The 26,056-nt window shown below is 40.6% G+C and overlaps 1 protein-coding gene across 1 annotated transcript; it reads right to left on the reverse strand.

The window, feature by feature from the left end:
- LOC134213897 (uncharacterized) lies at nucleotides 1-22,596 on the reverse strand. Its single transcript, XM_062693365.1, has 2 exons — nucleotides 22,195-22,596; nucleotides 1-495 (listed from the first exon to the last, which is right to left on the reverse strand). The coding sequence occupies exons 1-2, from the start codon at nucleotides 22,533-22,535 to the stop codon at nucleotides 63-65; spliced, it is 774 nt and encodes a 257-aa protein (XP_062549349.1). The 5' UTR covers nucleotides 22,536-22,596; the 3' UTR covers nucleotides 1-62.
- Between the last annotated feature and the right edge of the window lie 3,460 nt (nucleotides 22,597-26,056).

Raw genomic sequence — 26,056 nt, forward strand, 5'->3', positions numbered from 1 at the left:
TTCTCAATTTTCCTACGAATTCACACTCATTTATTGATCGTCCATCAATCACAGCTTTAATCCTAATCATCATCATCAGATTTTATCTCTCCTTCTTCCATTTCGTCATCACCCTTCTTCGATTCAGTCACTCTCTTCAAACCCAACTGATCAACTCCTATCACATCCTTCGTGAAGTCTTGGTCATCCTCATCATCAAGGTGAACCACCTCCCCGCGTGGGTGCTGTCGGCGATTTGATGCCGGCGAAAACGACCTCTTCCGGTGCCGGTGCCGAACGTCGTCCTGCCGATCCATCTCGATCAGCTTCTGTGTCGAACTGTGGAAGGTGCGAATCGCTTCCCGGCGGTTGTGCTGCATCACCGAGTTCATCGTGCGGTTCAGGAAGCGTTTGTTGGCTTTCTTCAGGGGGCAGCCCCGCCACCCGAGGGCGCCGACCTGCGATGCCCGGATGCGGCCGATTCTGGCGTCCCGGTAGATTTCCTCCACGGCTTGGCTGGGGAGACAAAGTGTGAAATACAACTAAGTAATTCCAATCTAATAAAATTTGCAAAGTCATTTTCATTCTAGTAAGGGTACATATGCAAATTTTTGAAACGATTCCATACAATCTGATACCTATCTATTTTTTATTATTTATTATTGAATCTGATATCTGTCTACAAGCTATTCCGGCACAATCAGTACGTTCAAACTGAAGAACAGTTTGAATAATTTGCGGCATATCCCACAGAGTATTATACTTGACTCTTGTGCGACGCAAAGCCATGTACCTTATGATTTATGGATTGAATGGGAAGGGAGTTAAACGTACAGAGGTTGACAAAGAGGTCAAGATAGGCAACATTTTGTCTAAATTTGAATTATTCTAGAATTATATTCATTTATTTAATTTATTACATCTACACAGATAACACTGAATCAACAATTCAACGCCATAATACACGATTCGAGTCCCCATCACTCCATCCCCGGTTGCGCCACCCGCTCGCTAATTCGTTATGTACCTGGTCAGCCTATCTCACTCGCTGCGCTCCACGCCTTCTTGTACTTGCTAGGTTGGAAACGACAACCATTTTTGCAAGATTGCTATCCGGCATTCTTTCAACATGCCCTGCCCATCGTACCCTTCCAGATTTAGCTTCCTTCTGAATACTAGGTTCACCGTAAACTTGAGTGAGCTCGTGGTTCATTCTTCGGCGCCACACGCCGCCAAATATGGTTCTAAGCACCCGTCCCTCGAATACTTCGAGTGGTTGCAAGTCCTCCCTGAGCACGGTCTAAGTTTCATGTCGGTAGAGGACTACCTATTAGCGTTTTGTGTATGACACATTTGTTGCGAGTGTGAATCTTTTTGATCTTGGTTTTTTTTGGAGCACGAAGTAAGCCCGACTTCCCGACTTAAGATTCCATGCCATAAGTCCAATGTCAAGTCCATGTTATTCGCGAAACAAATAAATTGACTAAATCGGTTGGGAATCGTTCCCTGGCTGTGCACCTGGCTCTCCACATGATACCTCCTAGCGCAATGTTGAACAACAGGCACGAAAGTCTTAGTCTCCGACACGATTCGACGACGGTTACTCCATCGTGTTGGCCAGAGCGGTTCGCTCCGCGTCGCAGATCCAAAAAACACACCGCTTTGAATGGGAAGTGGTGTTTTCGGTACAGCTTCAACGAGTTTCTTGAAATTTGAGCGGATCTCCTCTCTAATTTCGTTCAACTATTGCCGGAAGCAGCCACGGCCTGACAGGAATTGTGTCAGGGTCTCCCCACCCAGCTCGATATGTTAGGTATCAGCCGGTAGGTCCACCTACCTTTAGAAGAGTTATCCAGCTTACGTCTACTGGCACACACCTTGGAACTGTTGAACATCATCTTCGATAATGCCGCAACAGCAGTCGAAGCCCTCTTGCACGCATAGTCGACATGGCTGGTGAAGGTCAGCTTGTCGTCTATTACGACCCCAAGGAGCATTAAACTCCGCTTTGATGTGATCGCGACTTCTCCCACGTGAATCACTGCATGGTGAACCGTCTGCGGTTGTTGACGATAACCACCTCCGTCTTATGTTGAGCGAGTTGCAGGCCTTTAGCGCTCATCCAATCCTCCACCGTGCTGATAGCGTGTGTTGCGTGATTGCGTCCTCAACATCAAGCGTCACTAACGCACAGTATCGAATATCTCGCCTTTTCTGTTGAAACGCTATCCTGTCTTTGGCCACCGCGAGTAACTCTGCGCCACGTACAGGAGGCCAGAGACTTGTGGCTTGAACTCCCTTTGGTCTTGGCCATCACTATCCTGTAGGCGTCACCCCACGGATTCGCGTTGGATCCTTCGCATAGGTTGTCAAAACACGCTATCTTACTGTTCTTAATGGCCTAGTTGAAGACCTATTTCGCAGCTCGAAACACTTCACCGCTCATCCGCTCTTTCATCCTCGGTGCAGGCACGTTGCATCCTTCGTATAGCCTCGAGGCAGGTTGATCGAAAGGCCGCAATCTCGGGACTCCACCAGTATACCGGGCGTTTGCCATTTCTCGGCCAGGCTTTGCCCCACTCCACTTCCCAAGCGTTTAAATCCCCTGCTATGACGACCGGCTTATGACACACTAGGTAAGACGATAGCCTATCGATCATCTGGTTGAACTGTTCTAATGGCCACCTTAGTGGGGCAAAGCAGCTACAATAGTGGTTACAGGCTTGCTTTTTGCTGGCGCAGAATAGGTACTTTGGTACCTTATCGCATTCCTGCGCCAGGGCCCTTACAGTTATGTAGGACTTATGCTCCAACTCTAAGCACCAATAGCACCTGTTCACTGAAGGCGGCTAGAGTTTGCTTATTGGGCACTGACCAGCCGATCTTCAACTTCCCTTGCTCCATTACTCGACTTCTGTACCGCACTGGTCTCTGGCGGCAGAGACGACGTCATCCACGTTTGTGACCTCGTCAAGTTGCTTGCACTGGAGAGTCACTTCCGGACCCAACGACCTCACCTCGGCGTCGTCACCCAAGACCTCTTGGGACAGCTTCCTGTAGTCAGTCCCACTAGCCTGTGCTCCGCGTTTCAGAACCAAGATCATTTCACCGGTCTTGGTGCGTTTGACGCTTCGCACGTCTTGACCCAGCGCCGACAGCTTTTCGGCCACCCGCATCGATTGAAGGACTTCAGCGTACTTTACCTTATCAGTTTTCACCAAGAAGGCCTCGCCTCTGTCCTCAGCTTTCTTTGCGGGTCGAAAGATGCGTTCGACTTCCGCTTTGCCCTACTGACCAGCTGTCAGCTGTGCCGATGGCACAGGCCGGCTGGTACCCTCTTGTGGACCAGCGACTTACGCCTGGTTGGTGCCTTTCGCCTTTTTGGGCGGAGAAGTCACCTTCTCGGGTCAACGCCCTGCGGGCTTCTCTGCACCCCGATCTGCTCCGTCGAGATGGCGTTTGGCCTTTATGATTGCAAGTTGTTTGACTTTGCTCTGAGCGCCTTCGCCGGATTGCTGCCTGAGCCGTTTCGTGTTAAGCACAGTCTTTTCTACAATGGCAGTCAGGGCGAAATCAATCGCCTCTTGGGCCATGGTCGCTCCTCTAAGGAAAGAGAAGGCATCGGTTTGTCGGCCTTCTCTCTTTTCACCATCTGCCTAATAAAGGCATCCTGTTCTTGTCTTGCGACTCGAACAGATTGGCGGAGCATCCGAAGATTCTGTTTCAGTTCCTTACTGCACAAGCAGCACAAGCTTGTGTACTGCTAGGGTGATGTTCTGCCTTGCGTTCGCGTACTCGATGATATCATCGAGTTGCTCGGCGACCACCCGCATCCCGGGTAGTGGTCCGCCGAGCGTGCTGATAGGACTATACCTCGTCACTGCTGGGGAGACTCCGCCGCTGGGGTTCCTCCACGCCTAACGCATCGTCAAAAGAATTGTTTTTTACTTCACTCATTGTAATTGGGTCCCCCTTGTGGCTGCCGTCGAATCCTACTGGAGTAGTCGCTTTTGATGATCCCATGGTTATCTTTGCATGCTTTACGGTATGCAGGGAGCTCATGCAAGGGTTGACACTTACGTGTTCAGAGCCAGATCAGCGCAAGTCAGGAATGGGCATCTGAATTATTCCGGGGGGTCACTGGGTCAAATTGGCCTTTTGACGTAGGACTACGTCTGTCTTTTCTATATTGGGGTACACTTTACGATTGCGAAAATCGGGGACCGTCACGAAAATATGATAGACTTTAAACTTTAATGCTACGTACACACCAGTCAAGCAGTTTGACGAATATTGACTCCGCCCCCAAGAAAACGCTTCGGTTGCTGCTTTGTTTGAACGTGTGTGAAGTTGTTCGAACAACCATTTGACAGTTGGCAGCTCGGCAGCCACTGATTTTTACCTATTTATTATCGATAATTGATAAAATTAGGAATAGGTAAGCCAACCAATCACGTACGTGCATCACTAGCACAGACATCAAAAATCAATGACGTGCGGGTTTGGATCTAATCCTCAGTTTGAACAAGGTTTCACGCAGAGCGGACGCATCAAAGCGATCGCCGCGGAGCGGACACAGCATCACGGAGGCGCTGCACATAGGGGTATTTCGTCATTCTAGCCGGAATAAAGTTAAATTTTCAAAATTGTCCTAGAGCAGTCTAAATATGTCTCAAACTTCTCTGAATAGTAGACGAGCCACTCCTAGTACTAGGTTTTCTATTTAGATTTAAAGTTTTACCACTACACTTCTAGAAAGTTAGAGGTTTTTCATTGAGGAAAATACCGGTTCTCTCTGTTGAATTTGATTACGTTCGGTATGTTCTATTGTGGTCAAATATTTCTCACAGTAATCCACAGATCAGTACATACCATGAAAAAGTAGACAAAATAGTATCATGTAAACGTGTTTTTGACAAGAATAAATTATTCTGAACAGAAATACAAAAGAGTAATTCGAAGTCCATTTTCGAGCTAAAACTAGTTAATGTTCCTCATATTTTTAATAAGCATAAAACACTTATTCGATGATATTCGGTAATATTTCAGTATAGAGAGGACGCATTTATCTCTATATTTTAGGATCCCGACGAAAAATCTTGCGCAAAATTGCGCCATTTTGAAAGCGGATGTTTTTAGTTTGGTACTGTATTTAAGGCATTTATGACCTATATCATACATTCAACATCCCTATGAAAAGAGGAAGAGTCATAGAGCAACTTCCATGACACCATCTTTTAGCTATATGTTTCCCCTTGCAAACACATAGAGTTGAACTGATTTCGGTAGAAGCGATGAAGAGAACGAATTAATTGAAATTATCAATGTTTTTCAGGGTTTTAAAGGGTAAAGCACATGGGTCAAAAAGTACAAATTAAGAAAACTGATATTTCAGCTAAATTATCATCACAGTATCATAAAATAAGGTGAAATATAGCAGTTTGAGAGATAAAATAATTTATTCCGGCTAGATTGCGAAAATACCCCTATGTGCGCTGGTAACATTTCAACGGAAATCCATCGCAATGGTTTTGGTGCTTGGTGTGTTGCTGCAGATCATTCAACCTCAACGAATCATCATTTCATATGAAGAAAGGGTTGACTATAAAAATAGCACTGTTGCGGTCCCGAACCGCCAGTGGCGATGCTGGAAATTTATTACAAATTGTGGTGTCAGTTAATTGGAAGGGCGCGTTGGGGAAAGAAAATTAGTTCTTCTCAGGACCAGTATTTTCTGAAAAGAAAGGTTTAATTGCGAAAATGGACTGTTTCAAATTCGACTGTTTCATTCATTCAAATTTACTGCATCATCTCCCTCCGACGCGCTATCAAATCCGCTATTTACGATAGAGTTTGAAGACTTTGAAGAAAGATTATTTCGGATAGTCGGATCAACCTTATTTTGTATAAAATTGTGGCTTTTGTATAAAATCAATGAAGACGCCTCCTCAGTGAAAACTATCTACAGCAACTACCCATCGTCGTCGCTCAGACAGATAGATGTCAAGAGATAATGTTTTGTAATATGACGAAACTTCGTCTTGAGTAAAATTGCTGTTGTTATTTCTTGCGACAATACGCATCTTATGTCGAATTCGTTTTAAAAAAGTTCCAACCTAGGTTGGAACTAGGGATCCTACATTCAGAGATATGCGAAAGCGGCCATCTTGAGCCAATCGAGCATTGAGAACTGTCAAAATCTGAGCCAAACGAACATCGTTATTGTTGCAGATCGAAAGGTATTGCGATTTTAGTGAAATAGATTTGTTTTGCTTTCGTATGTAAAAGTAGTCTAGTTGATGCCTTATATCGTGTTCATTTGTATTGCTCTTTAATTTTGGCGAAAAAGCTCTGCTAGAGGATAGACAAAATAATCAAAAGGTGTCTTCGAATGTAAAGTCATGTGCAAGCCTAAACATTTTTCACTGCGGCAAGTGCTGGCAGCGTTTGTTTACGAAAGTAACAGCCGAGGTAACAGCGTTGCTAAATCGTCTGGAAAAGTATTCGCACATCTCTTAATATAGGATCCCTAGTTGGAACTAGGTTCGCATAAAGAGGCTGCACTCATAACAAAGAGACGCAGTGTCAAAATTGGAACAACGCGTTTGCTGTCAAATCAGTTGTTCCAATCAAGCACAAGGTTCTTAAAGGTAGGAATATTGCGCCACTTGTATAATGCAGGCACTTTACTAGTTCCAACCCTAAAGCCGTCGGGTTCGCACTGTGTTGTTTCATGATTTCGCACCGGGTTCACCAATACAACTGTACTTCAACTGTCAAAACCACGTGGGTGGGTGTGACTGGGCGTGACTGGTTTATTAAAATAAAATGCCCGTTGAAATTTTTTTTTCCGGGAATTTTGAGATACCTATTTGTTATTGTAGTTTTTAAGGAAATTAATCCGGTACTGTTGTCTAGATTCAGTTTTAAAAATAATTGTTAGGTAAGCTATGTATTCATACGTTCATTCAGGTTTTCTTCACAGATTGTGTCCTAAATTAGGTCGGTGGATGGAATTATGTAGTTTGAGAATTCCCCTTGAAACCCGTTCACAAAATCCGCTAAGAAATGTCAGAAAAATGTATTTGAGGAATACTGATGAGAATTATTTCTTATGCAGAATTTCTTTTGAAATTCTTCCAAAAACTCTTTCGTGCGTTTCGGAATTTTCTTCGGGAATTCTGCCATAAATTACTTAGAAATTCTTTCAGTAATTCTTTCTTGAATTTTTGGCGATATCTTTCAGGCATTAAAATAAATTAGTTCCATATTTTTTCCAAGGGATCCTTTCGAGACGAATTCCTTTGGAAATTCTTCTACGAATATCTTTGAATACTGTTCCACAATTTTCTCTGGAAGTTGCTCCAGGAATTCATTTGGAAATTCCTACAATAATTCCTTCAGGAAATCCTTCTGGAATACAAGAACTTACACGAAGTTTCCTTCAGAGATTGCTCCGCAAGTTTCGTACATAAATTCCACTGGAAGTACCTTGAGCAATTCCTCCGGAAGATTCTTGAAAATTGAAGATGCACGGGGCCCAAAATCCGGTGGAAAATTTTCCCAAGGTGTGAGGCTACCCTTATCAGGAGAGGTAGTGAGGAAAAAAAAAGTTCTCCAAAAAAAACTTTTGCAGAAATAGATGAATTTTTGTAGAATAGAAAAACTTTTTTACATACGGAATTCTTGGTATAAAAATGTGCACGGTGTTATTAGAGATGTCGTAAAATCCCGATTAATCGATTAGTTACTAATCGATTACTCTTGATTCTTGTCGATTATTGAATCGATTAATCATTGTATAGTAATCGATTCAAAATTAATCGATTATCACAACGATGAATCGATTAATCGAAATAATCAATTAATTTTCGACATCCTTATGATGTCGTAAGATTCTGATTAATCGATTAGTAACTAATCGATTACTCACGATTCCTCTCGATTATTGAATCGATTAATCGTTGGGTAATAATCGATTCAAAATTAATCGATTTCACAACGATGAATCGATTAATCGAAGTAATCGATTAATTTGCGACATCTCTAGGTGTTATTGAATATAATTAAATAGGGGAATTGTTCCGATCTCCATCTCACTGAACATATATTCATCTCATCGGGAAACAAAGAAATGCAGCACCAATTTCGTCGCCTCTTTTTGTCAACATGCGTGCTCACTAGAGTGATTCAAATTTTGATTTTTTTGCTCCCCTATACTTAAGCGATGGCATTTGCCATTTTAATAATAAAATTTTTTAGCTAATTTGGATGTAACTTGACTGAGCACAAGCAGTTTAAAGCTTGTATGAAAATTACTATGAAAACAGTAACTTTTGTGAAAAACCGTTCCCCATCATTGCCCATTAAGCTCTAAAAATGTATGAATACGTTAGCAACATAGGAAATTTAACAAGGGAAAATATCGTCGTTGTTACTAAACGATTTGATGCTGGCAACAAAAGTTATTATAGAAATACTGAATTGTGGGAAATTCAATTTAACATGTAAAAGAATAACATCAATATCAATAATGAGCATTTCTGTTTTGGGGGCATCCACAAAGTACGTCACGCTCATAGGGGGGAGGGGGGGTTCCGAGCAGCGTGACGACTCATACAAAAATTTTAGAGGTTTAATACAAAAAGTGTGACAAACGGGGGAGGGGGGGTTGAAAATCGCCGATTTTTGCGTGACGTACTTTATGGATCTTCCCTTTCATCATAATTTTGCTCACAAAAGTCAGATTGCTTCGCAACAACAACTGACTTTCAGCTTAGGATCTATTCTATGATGACGATGCATTAACTATATTCAAATACATTCTGGGCTGCCTCACGAAACGATCCTTTACATAAGTGGCAATTCTCATAGTAATTTTCATATAACCTACAAACGGCACGTGCACAACCAAATCAGCTTAAAATTTGGGAGGACTATTAAAATAGCAGAAACAATCGTTTAAGCATAGGGGAGCGAAAAAGTCAAAATTTGAATCACTCTAGTGCTCACTGCTGAAAAAAATCACAAAAATAATAAACAATCCAAAATCTTTTCCATTGCTTTGTTTTTGACGGGATGAATATCGGAGCCATTAGATGAATTCCAGGAGCAGCTCCCGTATGTATATCCACTCATAAGTAAATTCCACTATCCGAAGAAATCAGTTCACGCACTTAAACATATTTATTTATCATCTGATTAGTCAAGGCCAACGCACTGCCAGTGCACTGGATGTCCTGGATCATATGTTTCGAATCAAAACAAACACGATGCTACGCACACCAACATGTCCAATGACAGATGGAACTGAAAATGTTTTCTTATTCAGGGTTCGGGTTGGCACTGACCCAGGTTTAAAAACGAATTCGACATTAGATAACCAACTTCCCATAACCAAATTCGGCTCGTTATGAGTGCACATTGCATTTACACCCATATCAGATCTCAGAGGGGCGGGGTTTAGGGGCTTAATTTATTGAATACAAGAAAGTTGCTTTCCAGCGTGCGCGATCCATTTTGATCGGGATTCCACAAAGAGCGGTTCGACAAAATTTTATGCAGCGGGGCGGACACAGCAGCAAGAAGGCGTGGGTAGCACCAGTGGCAATGCTGAAAATTTATTTCAAATGGTGGAGGCTTAGCGAAAAATCATCGAGTGGCTGTCGGACAATTTCAACGCAAGATTGCGAAAAGCATTTGGATACAGTTAGTTATTGGAAAGGTGCATTGGGAAAAGAAAATTGGTACTTCTCACACGGCGTGTTCAGTAGAACAATATTATCACAAAAAATGAGCATGGCTAAAATTTCAACTACGTGAAAATATAGCTTCTTATCTTTCATTTCCTGGGTATTTTAAAAAAATCTACCGGGGGGTCCCGAACAACATTTTTTTCTTTCCAAATGGAACCTGCATTCTAATCTAATACCAGCTGCCAGTCACGAGTCCCTCACGAGTTGACTCGTCATTTATTTTTTTAACTATTTTTCATGAATTAAATGCAAGGAATGAATATTCTTCATGTTCTTTTATTTTGAACCTAATTTAAAAGGCTCAAATATGGAGAAGCATGACGGAGCCAAAATTATTAAGTTTAACATTTGGCTAGCAAACATACTGCTTCGCAAGGGTTGAACCCACTAATATTTTTAACAGTGTTTGTTTAGTTTCAATTTTATACTTTTTGGATTTAAATGAAAATTAGCGAAATTCGTAGAAATTATTCCAGATAATTGAGAAATTTCAAATTGATTGTTTGAGCTCAAAAAACGACAGGATTCCGACGTTCAAGACATAACGATTTCTGAAAACCTAATGTTTTTTTCATAACATTTCCAAGATAATATAAAACTATTTTAACCTACCGAGATAAGCATGCCAAGACCATCAGGTATCAGGTACCAGAACGTCGGCTCAGGAGGCACGTTCCCCTCAATTTGGGAGATTTGTGCCATCGCCTTCACTGGCCTTTCTCATCATTTACCTGACGGAAAAGGAAGTGAAAAGGGGAAAGGAAGAGGAAGTGAAGTTGGAAAGGAGAAAGAAACCATTTATAGGAAAGCCAATTATGTAGACTCACACGCATTCAGCTAGGGAATAAAGAGAGGTCACAAAAACACAGAGGATGTAACAATGGACGAACGTCAAAGACGAAACACAGAGTGCACTGTGAAAAACGCATAATGCGAATCAATATAGGTGACAATCACAAAGTACATTGTAAAAAAAACCCAGATTAATCCACCTAGCGGTGATGGTGCCTTTCTCGTTTATTTCGAGTTAGTAATTTCTACGCACTTTTGGTATGAAAAAAAGTATTTTGTCCATAACTTTTGAGCCCATAGTCCGATCCGGCAAATTTTTAATAGGAAACAATGGGACAGGATTCTTCGTCGAACGCAACTTGTTGTGAGTAAATCGGTTAAGGATAAGTGCTCAAAAAATGAGCTATACTTTTTAATGTACTTTTACATGAAAAAAAAGTATAACTTCCATAACTTCTAAGCCCATAGTCCGATCGGGTCAATTTTCAATAGGAAACAATGGGACAGGATTCTGCGTCGAATGCAACTTGTTGCAAGCAAATCCGTTAAGGGTAAGTGCCTGAAAAATGGGCTAGACTTTTCCACTCGTTGTTGTCTAAAAAAAAGTATTTTGACCATAACTTCCAAGCCCATAGTCCGCTCCAGCCAATTTTCAATAAGAAACAATGGGACAGGATTCTGCGTCGAATGCAACTTGTTGCAAGCAAATCCGTTAAGAGTAAGTGCCTGAAAAGTGGGCTAGACTTTTGGCAAACTTTTGCGCACATACACACACATACACACACACACACACACACATACACACACATACACACACACAGACATCACCTCGATTCGTCGAGCTGAGTCGATCGGTATATAACACTATGGGTCTCCGAGCCTCCTATAAAAAGTTTGTTTTTGGAGCGAACATATAGCCTTTACGTATACTTTGTATACAAGAAAGGCAAAAAGGAATAATGCGAATCCATATAGGTGGAAGTTTGTTGAAAAACTAAGTAAAACACATATTCATAACCCCACACTCACGTTGAGGATGAACAAGAGTAGCCAAAGCTGAACGTCAAAGACGAGACACAGAGTACACTGTGAAAAAACGCATAATGCGAATCCATATAGGTGGCAATTTGTTGAAAACTAAGTAAAACACATATTCATAACCCCATTCTTATTGAACCTCACGTTGAGATTGAACAAGAGTAGCCGAACCCGAACGTCAAGAACGCAACACAGAATACACTGTGAAAAACGCATAATGCGAATCCATATAGGTAACATACACAAAGTACATTGTAAAAAAAAACGCATAATGCGAATCCATATAGGTGACAATTTGTTGAAAACTAATTAAAACACATATTCATAACCCCACTCTTATTTGACCTCACGTCGAGATTGAACAAGAGTAGCCGAAGCCGAACGTCAAGGACGAGACTCAGAGTACACTGTGAAAAACGCATAATGCGAATCCATATAGGTGACAATTTGTTGAAAACTAAGTAAAACACGTATCCATCACCCCACTCTTATTTAACCTCACGTTGAGATTGAACAAGAGTAGCCGAAGCCGAACGTCAAAGACTAGACACAAAGTGAAAAAAGTGAAAAAAGCATAATGCGAATCCATATAGGTAACATACACAAAGTACATTGTGAAAAACACATAATGCGAATCCATATAGGTGAAAATTTGTTGAAAAACTAAGTAAAAAACATATTCATAATCCCACCCTTATTCAACCTCAAGTTGAGATTAAATAAGAGTTGCTGAAGCCGAACGTCAAAGACGAAACACAGAGTACACTGTGAAAAGCGCATAATGCGAATCCATATAGGTGAAAAGACCAGGCTGAGTTGTATTCCCGGTTCGGTCTAGAAAATGTTTAGGTTGGACATTTCCTCGGCATTTCTATGTGGGATGGTTTTATAAAGATATTTTTGGTTTTGAAAGTAAGGAATAAATTTTATTCTATGGAGTTTTTATAAATATTAACGGGGCTTAATAATTAGTAAAGCTTTTCTAAATTACGCTTCTGATCATTGTTGAGCTAGATTTTTTCCACTAGATAGATGAATAAAAGTAAAGCTCATCGATTACTTCAAAGTCTGGTGGTTGTACCAAGAGTCATGAAAATAAGTGTCTTTTTAAAAGAAGATGCATTTGATGCATAGGGCAGGAGATTGATTTTCGTTTACTGCAATTAATTGCATATTATTCGGCAACTCGGCCGTACGAAAACTATTTTTTTGTTAAATATCTTGGCTGTGCATATGCACAGCATATGTTTCGAAATGGACAAATTGATATGAAATTTGCGAAAAAGAATCCACGTGTCTTGGAGGGACTCGAACCCTCAACCTCCTACTCTCTAGATAGGCGTGATAACCCCTACACAACAAGACCACTTAAAGGTCACGTTTGCGGAAAAGCCATCAGAATCCGAGTACCAACCTCCACCGCGGTTAGCTCTCTTGTTTTTTGCAAATTGTATATCTTTCGGATGCTTGATTTGTCCAATCTCCACATGTGCTTTACTATTGTATACCCACAGCCAAGCGAGTGCACATTGTTTATTAAACGAGAGGATCGCACTCCATGCCCCCAGGAACTGTCTGGGCGGGACGGTATAGAAATGCGAATTCAATCGCACTCTGCTGTGCCAAAGGCTTGCTTGGCTAAAGCATTTGATGAGTTTGATTGCCTTAACGTAAGCGGTCGCGTGTACTCAGACGACTAATGACGGTGAAAGACCGACACTTGATTACAATTAATTGCATATTATTCGGCAACTCGGCCGTACGAAAACTATTTTTTGTTAAATATCTTGGCTGTGCATATGCACAGCATATGTTTCGAAATGGACAAATTGATATGAAATTTGCGAAAAAGAATCCACGTGTCTTGGAGGGACTCGAACCCTCAACCTCCTACTCTCTAGATAGGCGTGATAACCCCTACACAACAAGACCACTTAAAGGTCACGTTTGCGGAAAAGCCATCAGAATCCGAGTACCAACCTCCACCGCGGTTAGCTCTCTTTTTTGCAAATTGTATATCTTTCGGATGCTTGATTTCGTTTACTGGTTAATTTTTCTGAACTCTTAGGCAATTTAGATTTTATTAGAGTCATCCCTTCAGCACGATTTTTGTGTCGAAAAATTCAAACTCTTCTCCAAAAACTTCTTAAACTACCCTGGTTCTGATTCTCCAGGTTTTGTGTTTGCGTTTTATGTTGGTGGTATTCGGCTTGACCAAATAATTGAACGTTATTGAAAGTGATTGCCAAAAGCAAAATAGCAATAATGCGACAACACAATGAAAAGTGGACTAATTTTTAAATTGGTAATGAATTTCGAGTGAAAATAATCGTTTCGAATGAGTATTTCTCCAAGCTCATGCATTGCAATATCATAGAAAGTTGCATGTTTGCCACAACATTTGTAGTAAAATGAATTTGCTTGTCTGGATGAATCACTCGTTCTCATCAACTATGCATCGCAGCGATATGATCTCTAGGACAAAATACAGTACACATTTTTAGGTTTTTTTTTATACTCATGTCACTTTTTGTTGAAAGATTTTATTTTAAACTAAAAGCTAGATATTTACTTCCATTTCTGCCTTTATTGTGGACTTAGCATGACTCATTTTTGCGCTCATCTGTTTACCGTATATCAATTGAAATCTGATTTCTATTTGAATGAGGTATTAAGGATTTCTATGAGCATGTTGGATAGTTTTAGTAATAAATAGAAGTCACACAATCAAAAATAAGACAGAAAAAAAGCGTTAAAAGTGAATTATGTGTATCTACATTACTTCTCCTTCTTCGTTTTAGCATTACATCCCTAACTGGGACATTGCCGCCTCACAGTTGAGTGTTCAATCAGCACTTCCACAGTTATTAACTGCGAGGTTTCTAAGCTAAGTTACCATTTGTTTTACCATCAAATTTACCACCATAGTTTCAATTTTGGTATATATTGGGAAAGAATTGGGAGTATATGTGCATAAGATGACGATGCAGAGCATAATCTCCATCCAAGCCTTTCTTAGCTGTTTGCAGGGGATAACATAAATATATCGAGTTCGGCTTCGTCATGCACTTTGACGCTTGAGCTCCAACAAACAATTAATTAATTTCGGTACCCCTGAGTTTATATACGATTATTGGAATAAAAAAATCCAGGAATCTCATTTTAAACAAGCTTTATGTACCCGGCCTTGCTCGGAATTGCCAGTTTGGTTTGCAGTTTTCTTTTACAATCGGAAAATGATAAAACCAATTGATCAACAGGGTAGTTGTGTTTACTTATTCATACTTTATCATTTGATTAAAAGAAGGCTTTTGGAAACATTGACTGATTTTGAAGAAGGGATCGTGGGTTTGAAAGGTCTTATTCCGGGAAAACGTCTATTTCTAAAGAAGGAAAAACATTCATCGATGCCATATTCGAGCAACGCATATTTTTAAAGAAGGGATCACACCCACCATTGCCTTATTCCGGGCAAATGCCTACTTTTGAAGAAGCAATCACATCCACCATTCAGCAGAAAACACATTAATCATTGCTTTTCACTGGGCATACAATTATTCCGATGAACAACAATACCCAATCCCAATACCACTCCCCCCCCATCCCATTCCAAAAGTCCCTTCCAGCCTCTCTATAATAGTTTCCTTTGGGTAGGGATTACGTGCTTACGTGTTTGGTTTGAATTGACCTATGCGATAAAAAGGTATACTAAACTGTTCGTTTAATAAATATACCCTCTCTCTCATTTAGCTATGGCACTCATACCCAGTCTGATATAGTCTTCCTTAGACAGATAATATGGGTTCCAAATTTGGTGGACATCGATAAATGGGTTCAGAAGTCATGCTGAATTGATCGATAACTAAACAATACCCCCTCTCCCACACCCTCCCCTTTTTTTAAATTACTTAACCACATCCACTAAAATCGCTTCCTTAGGACAGACAATATTTGATACAAATTTGGTTCAAATCGGTCATGAGGCTCAGGATTTACATTGAGTTGATCGATTGCTAAACAATACCCTCCCCATACCTTCCCTCTTTTGTAAAGAACACCCTTCTCCCACACCCTCCCTCTTTCCAAAGAGCATGCCTAACCCCTATCGTCCCTTCTTAAGATAAAGAATTTGTGTTCCAAATTTGGTCGAAAGCAGCCGAGGGTTCAGAGTTTACACTGCGTTGACCGATAATTAAGCAATACCCCTCCCCATACCCTCTCCTTTTCAAAGAGCATACTGAACCTCCCTATCGTTCCCTCTGTAAGATAAAGGATTTGTGTTTCAAATTCGGTTGAAATCGGCCAAGGGGTTCAGAATTTACACTGAGCTGACCGATAACTAAGAAATACCCCTCCCCCACACCCCTTCCCTTTTCCAAAGAGCAAGCTTAACCACCGATCGTCCCCTTCTTAAGAGAAGGAAATTGTGTTCCAAATTTGGTCGAAATCGGCCAAGGGGTTCAGAATTTAAACTGCGTTGATCAATAGTTAAACAATACCCCTTCCCCCATACCCTCCTCCTTTTCCAAAGAGCACGCTTAACCCCCCTATCGTTCCCTCTGTAAGATAAAGAGTTTGTGTTTCAAATTCGGTTGAAATCGGCCAAGAGGTTCAGAGTTTACACTGCGTTGATCGATAACTAAGCAATACCCCTCCCTCCATACCCTCCCCCTTTTCCAAAGAGCATGCTCAACCCCCTATCGTCCCATCCTTAAGATAAAGAATTTGTGTTCAAAATTTGGTTGAAATCGGCCAAGGGGTTCAGAATTTACACTGAGTTGATCGATAACTAAGCAATACCCCTCCCCCTTTTCCAAAGAGCATGCTTAACCCCCTATCGTCCCCTTTTTAAGATAAGGAATTTGTGCTCCAAATTTGGTCGAATTCGGCCAAGGGGTTCAGAATTTGAACTGCGTAGATCGATAATTAAGCAATACCCCTCCCCCCATACCCTCCCCCTTTTCCAAAATGCATGCTCGACCCGTCCCCACCTTAAGATAAAGAATTTGTGTTCTAAATTTGGTTGAAATCGGCCAAGGGGTTCAGAATTTACACTGAGTTGACCGATAACTAAGCAATACCCCTCCCCCCACACCCTCCCCCTTTTCCAAAGAGCATGCCTAACCCCCCTATCGTCGTCTCCTCAAGATAAAGAATGTGTTTTCCAAATTTGGTTAAAATCGGTAAATGGGTTCAGAAGTTATGCTGGAACATACATACAAACATTGAGTTTTATATATATAGATGGGACGCGATAAATAATAATCGTTGGTCTTCCAACTACAAAGATCCGTTTCAGGGAGAAAAAAAAAGTTGTTCGAGACCCCTCGGTAGATTTTTTTCAAATAGTCACGAAATGAAAGCTTAAGAGCTTATAAAAGTTTTGTAAGAGTAATAAAAGTTTTGGCGATGCTCATTTTTTGTCATAAAGGTCCCCCATACACACGCCGTGGGTTGATTGCAAAAATGGACTGTTTTGGTGACATCGGCGTTTGGCGTGGTAGCTTGGTTGTTGTGAATGATTCCATCCATTCAAACAAATTTATTGCATCATCCCTTCCATCGAGCGCTTGCGATTCTGCTACCGAAGAGTAGCTTTCTGCCGTCGCAAAACGATTAAGATTTGCACTTTGTAGAAAATTTATCTCGAATTGACCTTCTTTTGTATAAAATAGTGGCTCAGAAAAAAAAGCTGATTTCAATTCCAATGACTAACAGAAACAAAACTAATAACAATACCTCTTCTTGGATAAATAGTTCCTGGAAAGAACTATGTGTAATTATTTCTTGAAGTTCTCCTCACTTTGCCACGAACGTTCCCATCGCGGGCGAAAACCAAACGTTGCAAATAAATATATTTTCGTTTGGTTTCGTGCCACTTCTGATTCTGCTTATTTCTCCTTTATTTCGGACATTTTTGAGGATGGTGTCTTCTAGGATTGTGATATCCTCCACTGAAAGCCAGTCGAGTGGCTTCAGCGGCGATGCGGCCGATGGGTCATGTTAATTCCATGGTTGGAGACTCAAAGTCCATCCAACTGGGAGCAACTATTCGCCTTCTTCATTCAGTTGACCTCCGAGCAGTTTGCTCATTGTAATAAAGAAACACAAAATAATTATGGCAAATACCATCCATTTCGTATAGCAACGTAGTGTGACGTCACCTTTGCGTACATACAACTCGATTGGGCTGCAATATCCAAACTTTTTTTGCAATCTACTACAAATGACACGAAGGCTTCGCCCTTTGGCTGAAAGGCCCGTGTCACCTGCAAACACAGATTTTTGACACCCTGATCAGGTAAGTCAGAAGTAAAAATGTTATACAATATGGGCCCCAGTATGCTGCCTTGGGAAATACCAGCCCTTACAGGTAATCTATCAGATTTAGAATCTTGATAGTTTACCTGCAGTGAGCGATCTGATAAATAATTTTTGATCAGTTTAATAATGTACAGAGGAAAATATAAATTAATCAATTTTACAATCAACACTCACAAAAAACTCCGCATTATATTCATGAGTTCACACATGGATTTTTGCAATGGGGTAGCGAAATGGATTCCATAGTTTCGACACATATATTCCATGCGCCCACATGCATTGCATGAGGGCTCACACATACTATCCATGTGGGTCATAGTATCCATGTGTGAATTTGTATGCAATTGAGTATGTGCCGACAAATGATATGCATATTTCAAAATACATGGATTTTTGCCATAAAGTATGTGTCGATTTTCCTGAGTGAAACCTTCGTGCCAAACACTGTCAAATGCTTTCTCTATATCAAGAAGAGCAACTCCAGTCGAATATCCTTCAGATTTGTTGAGCCGAATTAAATTCGTTACTCTTAATAACTGATGGGTGGTTGAATACCCTTGGCGAAAACCAAATTGCTCATCAGCAAAAATAGAATTGTCATTAATATAAACCATCATTCTATTCAAAATAATCTTTTCAAACAGTTTGCTTATTGAAGAAAGCAAACAGTTTGGGCGATATAGAAGCTTCAGCTGGATGTTTGTCCAGCTTCAGAATTGGAACAACTTTGGCGTTTTTCCATTAACTGAGAAGTATGCCAATTGAAAACATTTGTTAAATAAATTAACCAAAAAGGATAAAGAGCTCTCAGGAAGTTTTTTGATAAGTATGTAGAAAATACCATCATCACCCGGGGCTTTCATATTTTTAAATTTTCTAGTAATAGATCTCACTTCATTCAAATTAGTTCCCAACGAAGGGTCAAAAACATTCTCTTGATTGAGAATGTCATCGAACCTCCGCGTGACCTGATCCTCAATAGAACTAGTGAGACCTAGACAGAAATTATGGGCACTCTTAAACCGCTTATTTCCCTCTTTAAACGCTGGAATTGGCTTCTGAGTCTTTTTAACAATAATTTTCGTTAATTTCCAGAAGGGTTGCGAACTGGGATCCAACTTCGAAACATTATTTTCAAAGTTGGTATTTCTCAGAATAGCCAAATAACTTTTAACGCGGGATCGCGAGTTCTTTGATATTGCCTTCGCCTCACATTTTTGAGACGGATCAGTAGCTGAAGATCGTCGTCAATAATGATGGAGTTGAATTTAATTTGCAATTTGAGAAATTGCAATGTCTCTGGCTTCGACAATTAAATTTGTCAAAGATGCGAGAGCATTATCAATATCACTTCTGGTATCGAGAGGAATATAAACATCAAAATTCCTATCGATATACGTTTTATATAAATCCCAATCATCCCTGTGATAATTGAAAATAGAGCTGATTGGATTGTAAATGGCTTCTTGTGAGATTTCAAACGTCACAGGAAGATGATCAGAGTCAAAGTCAGCATGACCACACAGCTGACTTGAATCCGTTGAAAATGAATCACTTCAAGAAGGATTTCGACTGGAAGAAAAACAAGTTGGTCCATTGGGATATTGAAAAGTATAATATTCCGCAGAACAACCATCAAATAAAATTTCACATCAAATTAAATAAAAATTTGCTTTGAGCATTATTCTATGAACGATGTTTGGCATTGAAGTCACCAATTATGAAAAATGTTGATTTGTTGCTCAGACCACATCGTGCTTTCGTACTGTGCGGTTCTTTTCTCTCTTTGCTGAAGGAATTTTTAATACTACCCGAAGTTATTTGAATTTCAAAAATGCTTCTCAGCGCTATTTGTACCCACTGATCTCCTTATGATCTTTGCAATTACCCGTGCCTTCGTTTTACGTTGAACCTGTTTGCAGAAGTAAAATTCCAACGAGCGGTGGTAATCCTGCAGGGACACCGTTCTGGGAAAAAAAAACCTCTTAGAAGGTCACGTCTCCACGCTCAGCAATGAGCATTAATAAAAACAAGAGGAAGGGGGAGTCTCTGAATTCTCCACTTCCTTCTAAGAAACAAGGTTTCAAGACCGTCCTGCCAAAGCGCGGAACAAATAGAAGGAAGCTGGAGACTTCAGATGTTCCTTCTAACTCTAATATTGGAAATAATTCTTCTCCTATCGAACTGAGCAATCAGTTCGATTTAATTGATGACGAAATTGAGCAAATCGAATCTACCTCTAGCCCAGGTGATTCGATTCATGCGAAAAAGCAAAGGATTCCGCCAATTGTGATATCTGTTGCCGAGTTTTCTGGCTTTAGGAATGAGATTTTGAGTAGCCTCCAAGGGATCGAGGTTTCATCTCAGATTGCCAGGAAGGGCGACTGCCGCGTTTTGCCGAGATCCATGGACGATGGCAAACGTCTTCTTCAGTATTTAACTGAGAAGCGACAAAAGTTCTTCACGTACGACGTTAGTACTGAGCGATTGTTCAAAGTCGTCTTGAAAGGTCTCCCCAGTGATGATAAATCACACTGGATGAGATTAAAATTGTAATTTTTCAATTACTTTTATTTTCACCAGTCCAAGTAATTAAGATGAAAAAAAAAATCGCTCTGGTACTTCCCAGAGGGGTATTCCTCAAGAGTTTTATTTAGTGCACTTTAACATTTTTTTACATTTATTCAGAGTAAGGCCGAAGTGACATGTGCGGTATAAAAGAGTCTTCTCCATTCAGCTCGGTCCATAGCTACACGTCGCCAACCACGCAGTCTACAGAGGGTCCGTAAGTCATCTTCCACCTGATCGATCCACCTTGCCCGCTGCGCACCTCGGCTTCTTGTGCCCGTCGGATCGTTGTCGAGAACCATTTTCAACAAAACAAAACAAAACAGATACATCCAAAAAATCGAGAATATTGAATGGAATGACTTTGCTGAAGAAGCTAGAGAACTAAGAGTCTATGCTTCTTTATACGCCAATATATTTTCGATCACGTTTTTCCTTGAAATGAAACAGTGTGATGTGGATATATGGATTGAATATTTTTTTAACTATTAACAAGCCATAGGGCAGCACACAAACGAATCTCTTTCTCTTACATTTTTTATGAAAATTAGAAAAAACAAGGTCAGTAACTGTCAGTTCGACAGTTTGTGACCTTTTTGTTCTCTAATTTGTGTACAGTGATAATGGAGTAGGTGAGCGGCACAACGCCATGTTTCTGCAGCCAACATCTCAGAGTAAAATTTATGGTAGTATTTGTGTTGTTTACTAACACCTCATTTGATATGATCCAAAAATGTCAGCGGGGACCAGTCGTGCAATGTTGGCTGCAAAACAAGCCCATTATGGATGGATGGATATGGATGGCATCCATCTGAAATAGAGCTCGTCCGTGCAGTTCCCTGAAAGATCGACGGATTTTGATCCCGCACAATAAAGACTCCCCCAAACCAACCCAACAAATATTGGGAGCTCATAGAGCGCTTATTCAACTAAAAGCAGTCTTCTTCAGCTAACAAACTATCTTATTCTTATTAATAATTATTTGCGAGCGTCTTAAGCCCCAAACGCAATACAACGGAACGCCCATATATTTTCTGTCACATTTGCCGTTTCCGTCGCCGCTCCGTTATATTGCGTTTGGGGCTTTAGGGGAGAATGTTACACGGTTTTTAAAAAAAATTAACTTCTTTTACTTCCACTAATTTAGTGGATATTTTTTTTTAAACCGTGTGTCTTATTCTGCTTAAATTGTTTGTTGCGAAGCGATTCCATCGGGCGACGGCGACAACTAGTTGTCGTGATTCTATATATTGTTGGATCGCTGCAGGCAATGTTCCATTTACACTTTCATACCAACGGCGGCAGAATCGCAGTCGTTAAGCGATAGAATCGCGTCGCATGTGTTTAGGGAACCTTAATTCGTGATTAGGAAAGAACCAAAAAGTACGTCACGCAAAAATTGGCGATGTTCAACCCCCTCCCTCCTTCGTCTCACTTTTTGTATAGAAACTCTAAACATTTTGTATGAGTCGTCACGCTGCTCGGAACCCCGCCTCCCTCTAGCAGCGTGCCGTACTTTGTAGATGACATTGGAAATCAGCAAAAAATTGTTGGTTTCCAGCGAAATAAAATTAGTGTGGGCTTGGTGGTTCCTTGGTTGAAAGCCTTACATGAAAGCGACTAGTGAGTTTTAAAAGTTTTTGCTAAAGTGAAGGATGACTCGCCAGAGATGAATACAACTTTCTACAAAATAGATCAATTTGCTTCCAGATTACGTTAACGCCAAAGAATTACTCACTTGGTCAACTGATCGCAACTGATGCCCGGTTGGTCACTGCCGGCAACTTTTATCGTACCAAGAATTCTGTTCGCCCCCACCGGTTGACTCTGCACGGTTCCTTTGAGGATGAGTGGTTCCGTTGGTTTCTTTCCATCGCCGGTGCTGACACTGGTGACGGCTTTTGTGGTTCCTTTCAGGGGTTGCTGTACAATCGGTGCCGGCACCGGTAAAGGAATACTCGGCTGCTGCGATGTAAACACTGGAGCCGGTACCGGCGTTAGTAGCGGAGCAGGAATCGGGGCAACATTGGCACCGGCCGGTTTCACAGTGCCGACTATTTTTCCCGGGGTCCAGTTCATAGCGGCGAACTGGCGAGATAAACACTTTGATTTGATGTTTCTGTTTATAAACGAAAGGGAATATGATTTGTTTACAAACAAATCGAAGAATGAAGAAACATGTCATCGTGAGAGACATCAGAAAGCGTCGCTTTATAAGTTGCTTTCAATATTGCAAGCAAGTTTGCCGAGCTCTTTTTTAAATCGGTTGTTTATTTATTATCAATTTCCCACCTTACCGGCCGCGACGATTTGAAATCGTCGCAAAGCAAATTGACGCCAAAATCGTCGCCAGCAGAAATGACCATAAGATCTGTCAAATCAACTGTGAACAAAATCTTGCAAACTCAATAATCACATTTATTCCCAAAATTGGGCCCGATTTTCATGCAGATTAACATGATTTACTAATAAAACTAACACAGTTTTAGAATAATGAAGTTGGCGACGATTTTGAAGGTGCTTAAAAAATGGTCGGCGCGTTTTGTTATCAAGGAAACAGTCAATACCTACACTCCAAATAATCTAAACTATAGATAGTGGAATATATAGATGAGCGAAGATAAATCCTCTGTCTCCAAACGAACTGTCAAACGTGTCTCCAAACGAGAATGACGTCACGATTTCAATGGAAACGTTAAGGGCTGTGACGTCATATGCGCGTGTGCACGGGCAAAAAAATCGACTCAGCCATGCTTTCGCTCATCTATAGATTCTACTATCTATAATCTAAACGTTGTTTCCACCTGAATTTTCAGGTACATTTTACGTGCACACGTAGCTGCAAATGCTTCAGAAAATTCAGGTGAAACTTACGTGTCCGGTGAATTCTATCCAAAACTCAGGTAGAACTTACCTGATTTTCACGTAGAATGAAAATTCTATCGATAAATCAGGTAAAAGTTACGTGAATTTCAGGTGGATCAAATCTACGTACTTTTTCAGGTGGAAACAACGTGCAGATTTTTTTGGGTGTATGTTCTGGCGAACGTGATGTGTACGTGATGATTGTGCCTTGCAACAAAATGACAACTTTCGTAATCATTTCTCAAGGTTCTCATCGTTCTCATAGATGTGTAAAATCTATCCGCAATATACAAATAGCACGTCCTATCGAAGCATTCACCAGAAACCACCACGTGACTGCCAAATTTTCAAAAATCTCAAAGTAGCTATTTTTTGGAGGTATGTTGACGTAGGACTTACGTCTTTCTTTACTATACTGGGTGTCATTTTTTTCTTAAGCGACCATCTGGCGCTTATTTTTCGTTGCGTACAAAAATATGCGGAGGAGTAGATTTTTCTATCTATCTATATATATATATAAAACTCAATGTTTGAATGTTTGTATGTATGTTTGTATGTATGTTCCAGCATAACTTCTGAACGCATAGACCGATTTCAACCAAATTTGGAACACTCACTCTTTATCTTAAGGAGACGACGATAGGGTGGTTATGGATGCTATTCGGAAAAGAGGGAGGGTGTGGGGGGAGGGGTATTGCTTAGTAATCGATCAACTCAGTGTACTTTCTGAACCCCTTGGCCGTTCTCAACCAAATTTGGAACACACATTCTTTATCTTAAGGAGACGACGATAGGGGAGTTATGGATGCTGTTCGGAAAAGAGGGAGGGTGTGGGAGGAGGGGTATTGCTTAGTCATCGATCAACTCAGTGTACTTTCTGAACCCCTTGGCCGTTCTCAACCAAATTTAAAACACACATTCTTTACCTTAAGAAGACGACGATAGGGCGGTTATGGATGCTGTTCGGAACAGGGGGAGGGTGTGGGGGGAGGAGTATTACTTGGTCATCGATCAACTCAGTGTACCTTCTGAACCCCTTGGCCGATCTCTACCAAATTTCGAACACACATTATTAACTTAAGGAGACGACAATAGAGGAGTTAGGGATGCTCTTTGGAAAAAGGGAATGGTAAGGGGGAGGGCTATTGCTAAGTTATCGATCAATTCAGTGTACTTCTGAACCCATTGGTCGATTTAAACCAAATATGAAACAGACACTATTTATCTTAAGAAGATGACGATAGGGGTGGTTAGGGATGCTCTTTAAAAAAGGAGGAGGGTGAGGGTAGCGGTATTGCTTAGTTATTGATCAACTCAGTTTACCTTCTGAACCCCTTGGCCGATTTGAACAAACATTCTTTATCTTAAGGAGACGACGATAGGGGGGTTAGGGATGCTCTTCGGAAAAGGGGGAGGGGTATTGCTAAGTTATCGATCAACTCAGTGTAACTTCTGAACCCCTTAGCCGATTTCAACCAAATTTGGAATACACATTCTTTATCTTAAGGAGACGATGATAGGGGTTAGGTATGCGCTTTGGAAAAAAGAGATGGTATGTGGGGAGGGGTATTGTTTAGCAATCGATCAACTCAATGTAAGCCTTGAGCCCCATGACCGATTTGAACCAAATTTGTATCAGATATTGTCTGTCCTAAGGAACCGATTTTAGTGGATATTGGTAGGACCTTTTAAAATGGGGAGGTTGTGAGAGGGGGGTATTGTTTAGTTAGCGATCAATTCAGCATAACTTCTGAACCCATTTACCGATGTTCACCAAATTTGGAACCCATATTCTCTGTCTAAGGAAGACTATATCAGGTTAGGTAGGACTGTCATAGCTGAACGTCAGAGGGCATATTTATTAAACGAACAGTTTAGTATACCTTTCTATCACATGGGTGAATTCAAACCAAATATTTAAACACGTATTGTTTACCCAAAGGAAATTATTTTAGAGAGGCTGGGAGGAGTTTTTGAAATGCGGGAGAATGTTGGGGTTGGGTATTGTTTAGAAAACGACTTAATTTAAAATCCCTCTTATTTAGTTCATCCGAGGTAATTTGACATTGTACAATGCTCCGAAAACAATTCTCCAAAAATAGCAAACCCTCGACAATAACATTTCCCTGAAAATGACATATCCCTGAATGAAGCAGGCCATTAACATAACACTATTTGGCCTAAGGTCATTCAACAAGAAGTGAATTTGGGATAATACTGAACATCATCAGAAAAAAAAATCATATAAAGCATGCATTTGCTGGGTATAAAGCAATGATAATTGTTACCCTTCATCGGAATCATAGTTTGCCCAGTGAAAAGCAATGAATAATGTGTTTCCTTCTGGATGGTGGATGTGATTGCTCCTTTAAAAATATGCGTTTGTCCGGAATAAGACATTGGTGGATGTTTTCCCTTCTTTAGAAATAGACGTTTGCCCGGAATAAGGCTATTCAAACCCACAATCCCTTCTTCAAAATCAGTCAATATTTTCAAAAGCCTTCTTTTAATCAAATGATGAAGTATCAACAAGTGAACACAATTACCCTGTTAACCAATTGGTTTTATTATTTTCCGATGGTGAAAAAAAAACTGCAAACCAAACTGGAAATTCCGAGCAAGGCCGGGTACATAAAGCTAGTGAGCGATACAATTCAAAATATATCTGAATGTTTTCAGGATGGACGAACATTCGAAGCCAGATGCATGCCGAAGAAACATGCAGACAAATTGAT

This window comes from Armigeres subalbatus, chromosome 1 (assembly GCF_024139115.2).
Source record: "Armigeres subalbatus isolate Guangzhou_Male chromosome 1, GZ_Asu_2, whole genome shotgun sequence".
In the NCBI taxonomy this organism is placed as follows: Eukaryota; Metazoa; Arthropoda; class Insecta; order Diptera; family Culicidae; genus Armigeres; species Armigeres subalbatus.

Bases quoted from the DNA above. Each gene is read 5' to 3' on its own strand.
- LOC134213897 (XM_062693365.1), bottom strand. From the start codon at position 22,535: ATGAACTGGACCCCGGGAAAAATAGTCGGCACTGTGAAACCGGCCGGT. The intron at 496-22,194 runs GTGAGTAATTCT...TTGTCTCCCCAG, and splicing joins AGTTGCGATCAGTTGACCAA to CCAAGCCGTGGAGGAAATCT.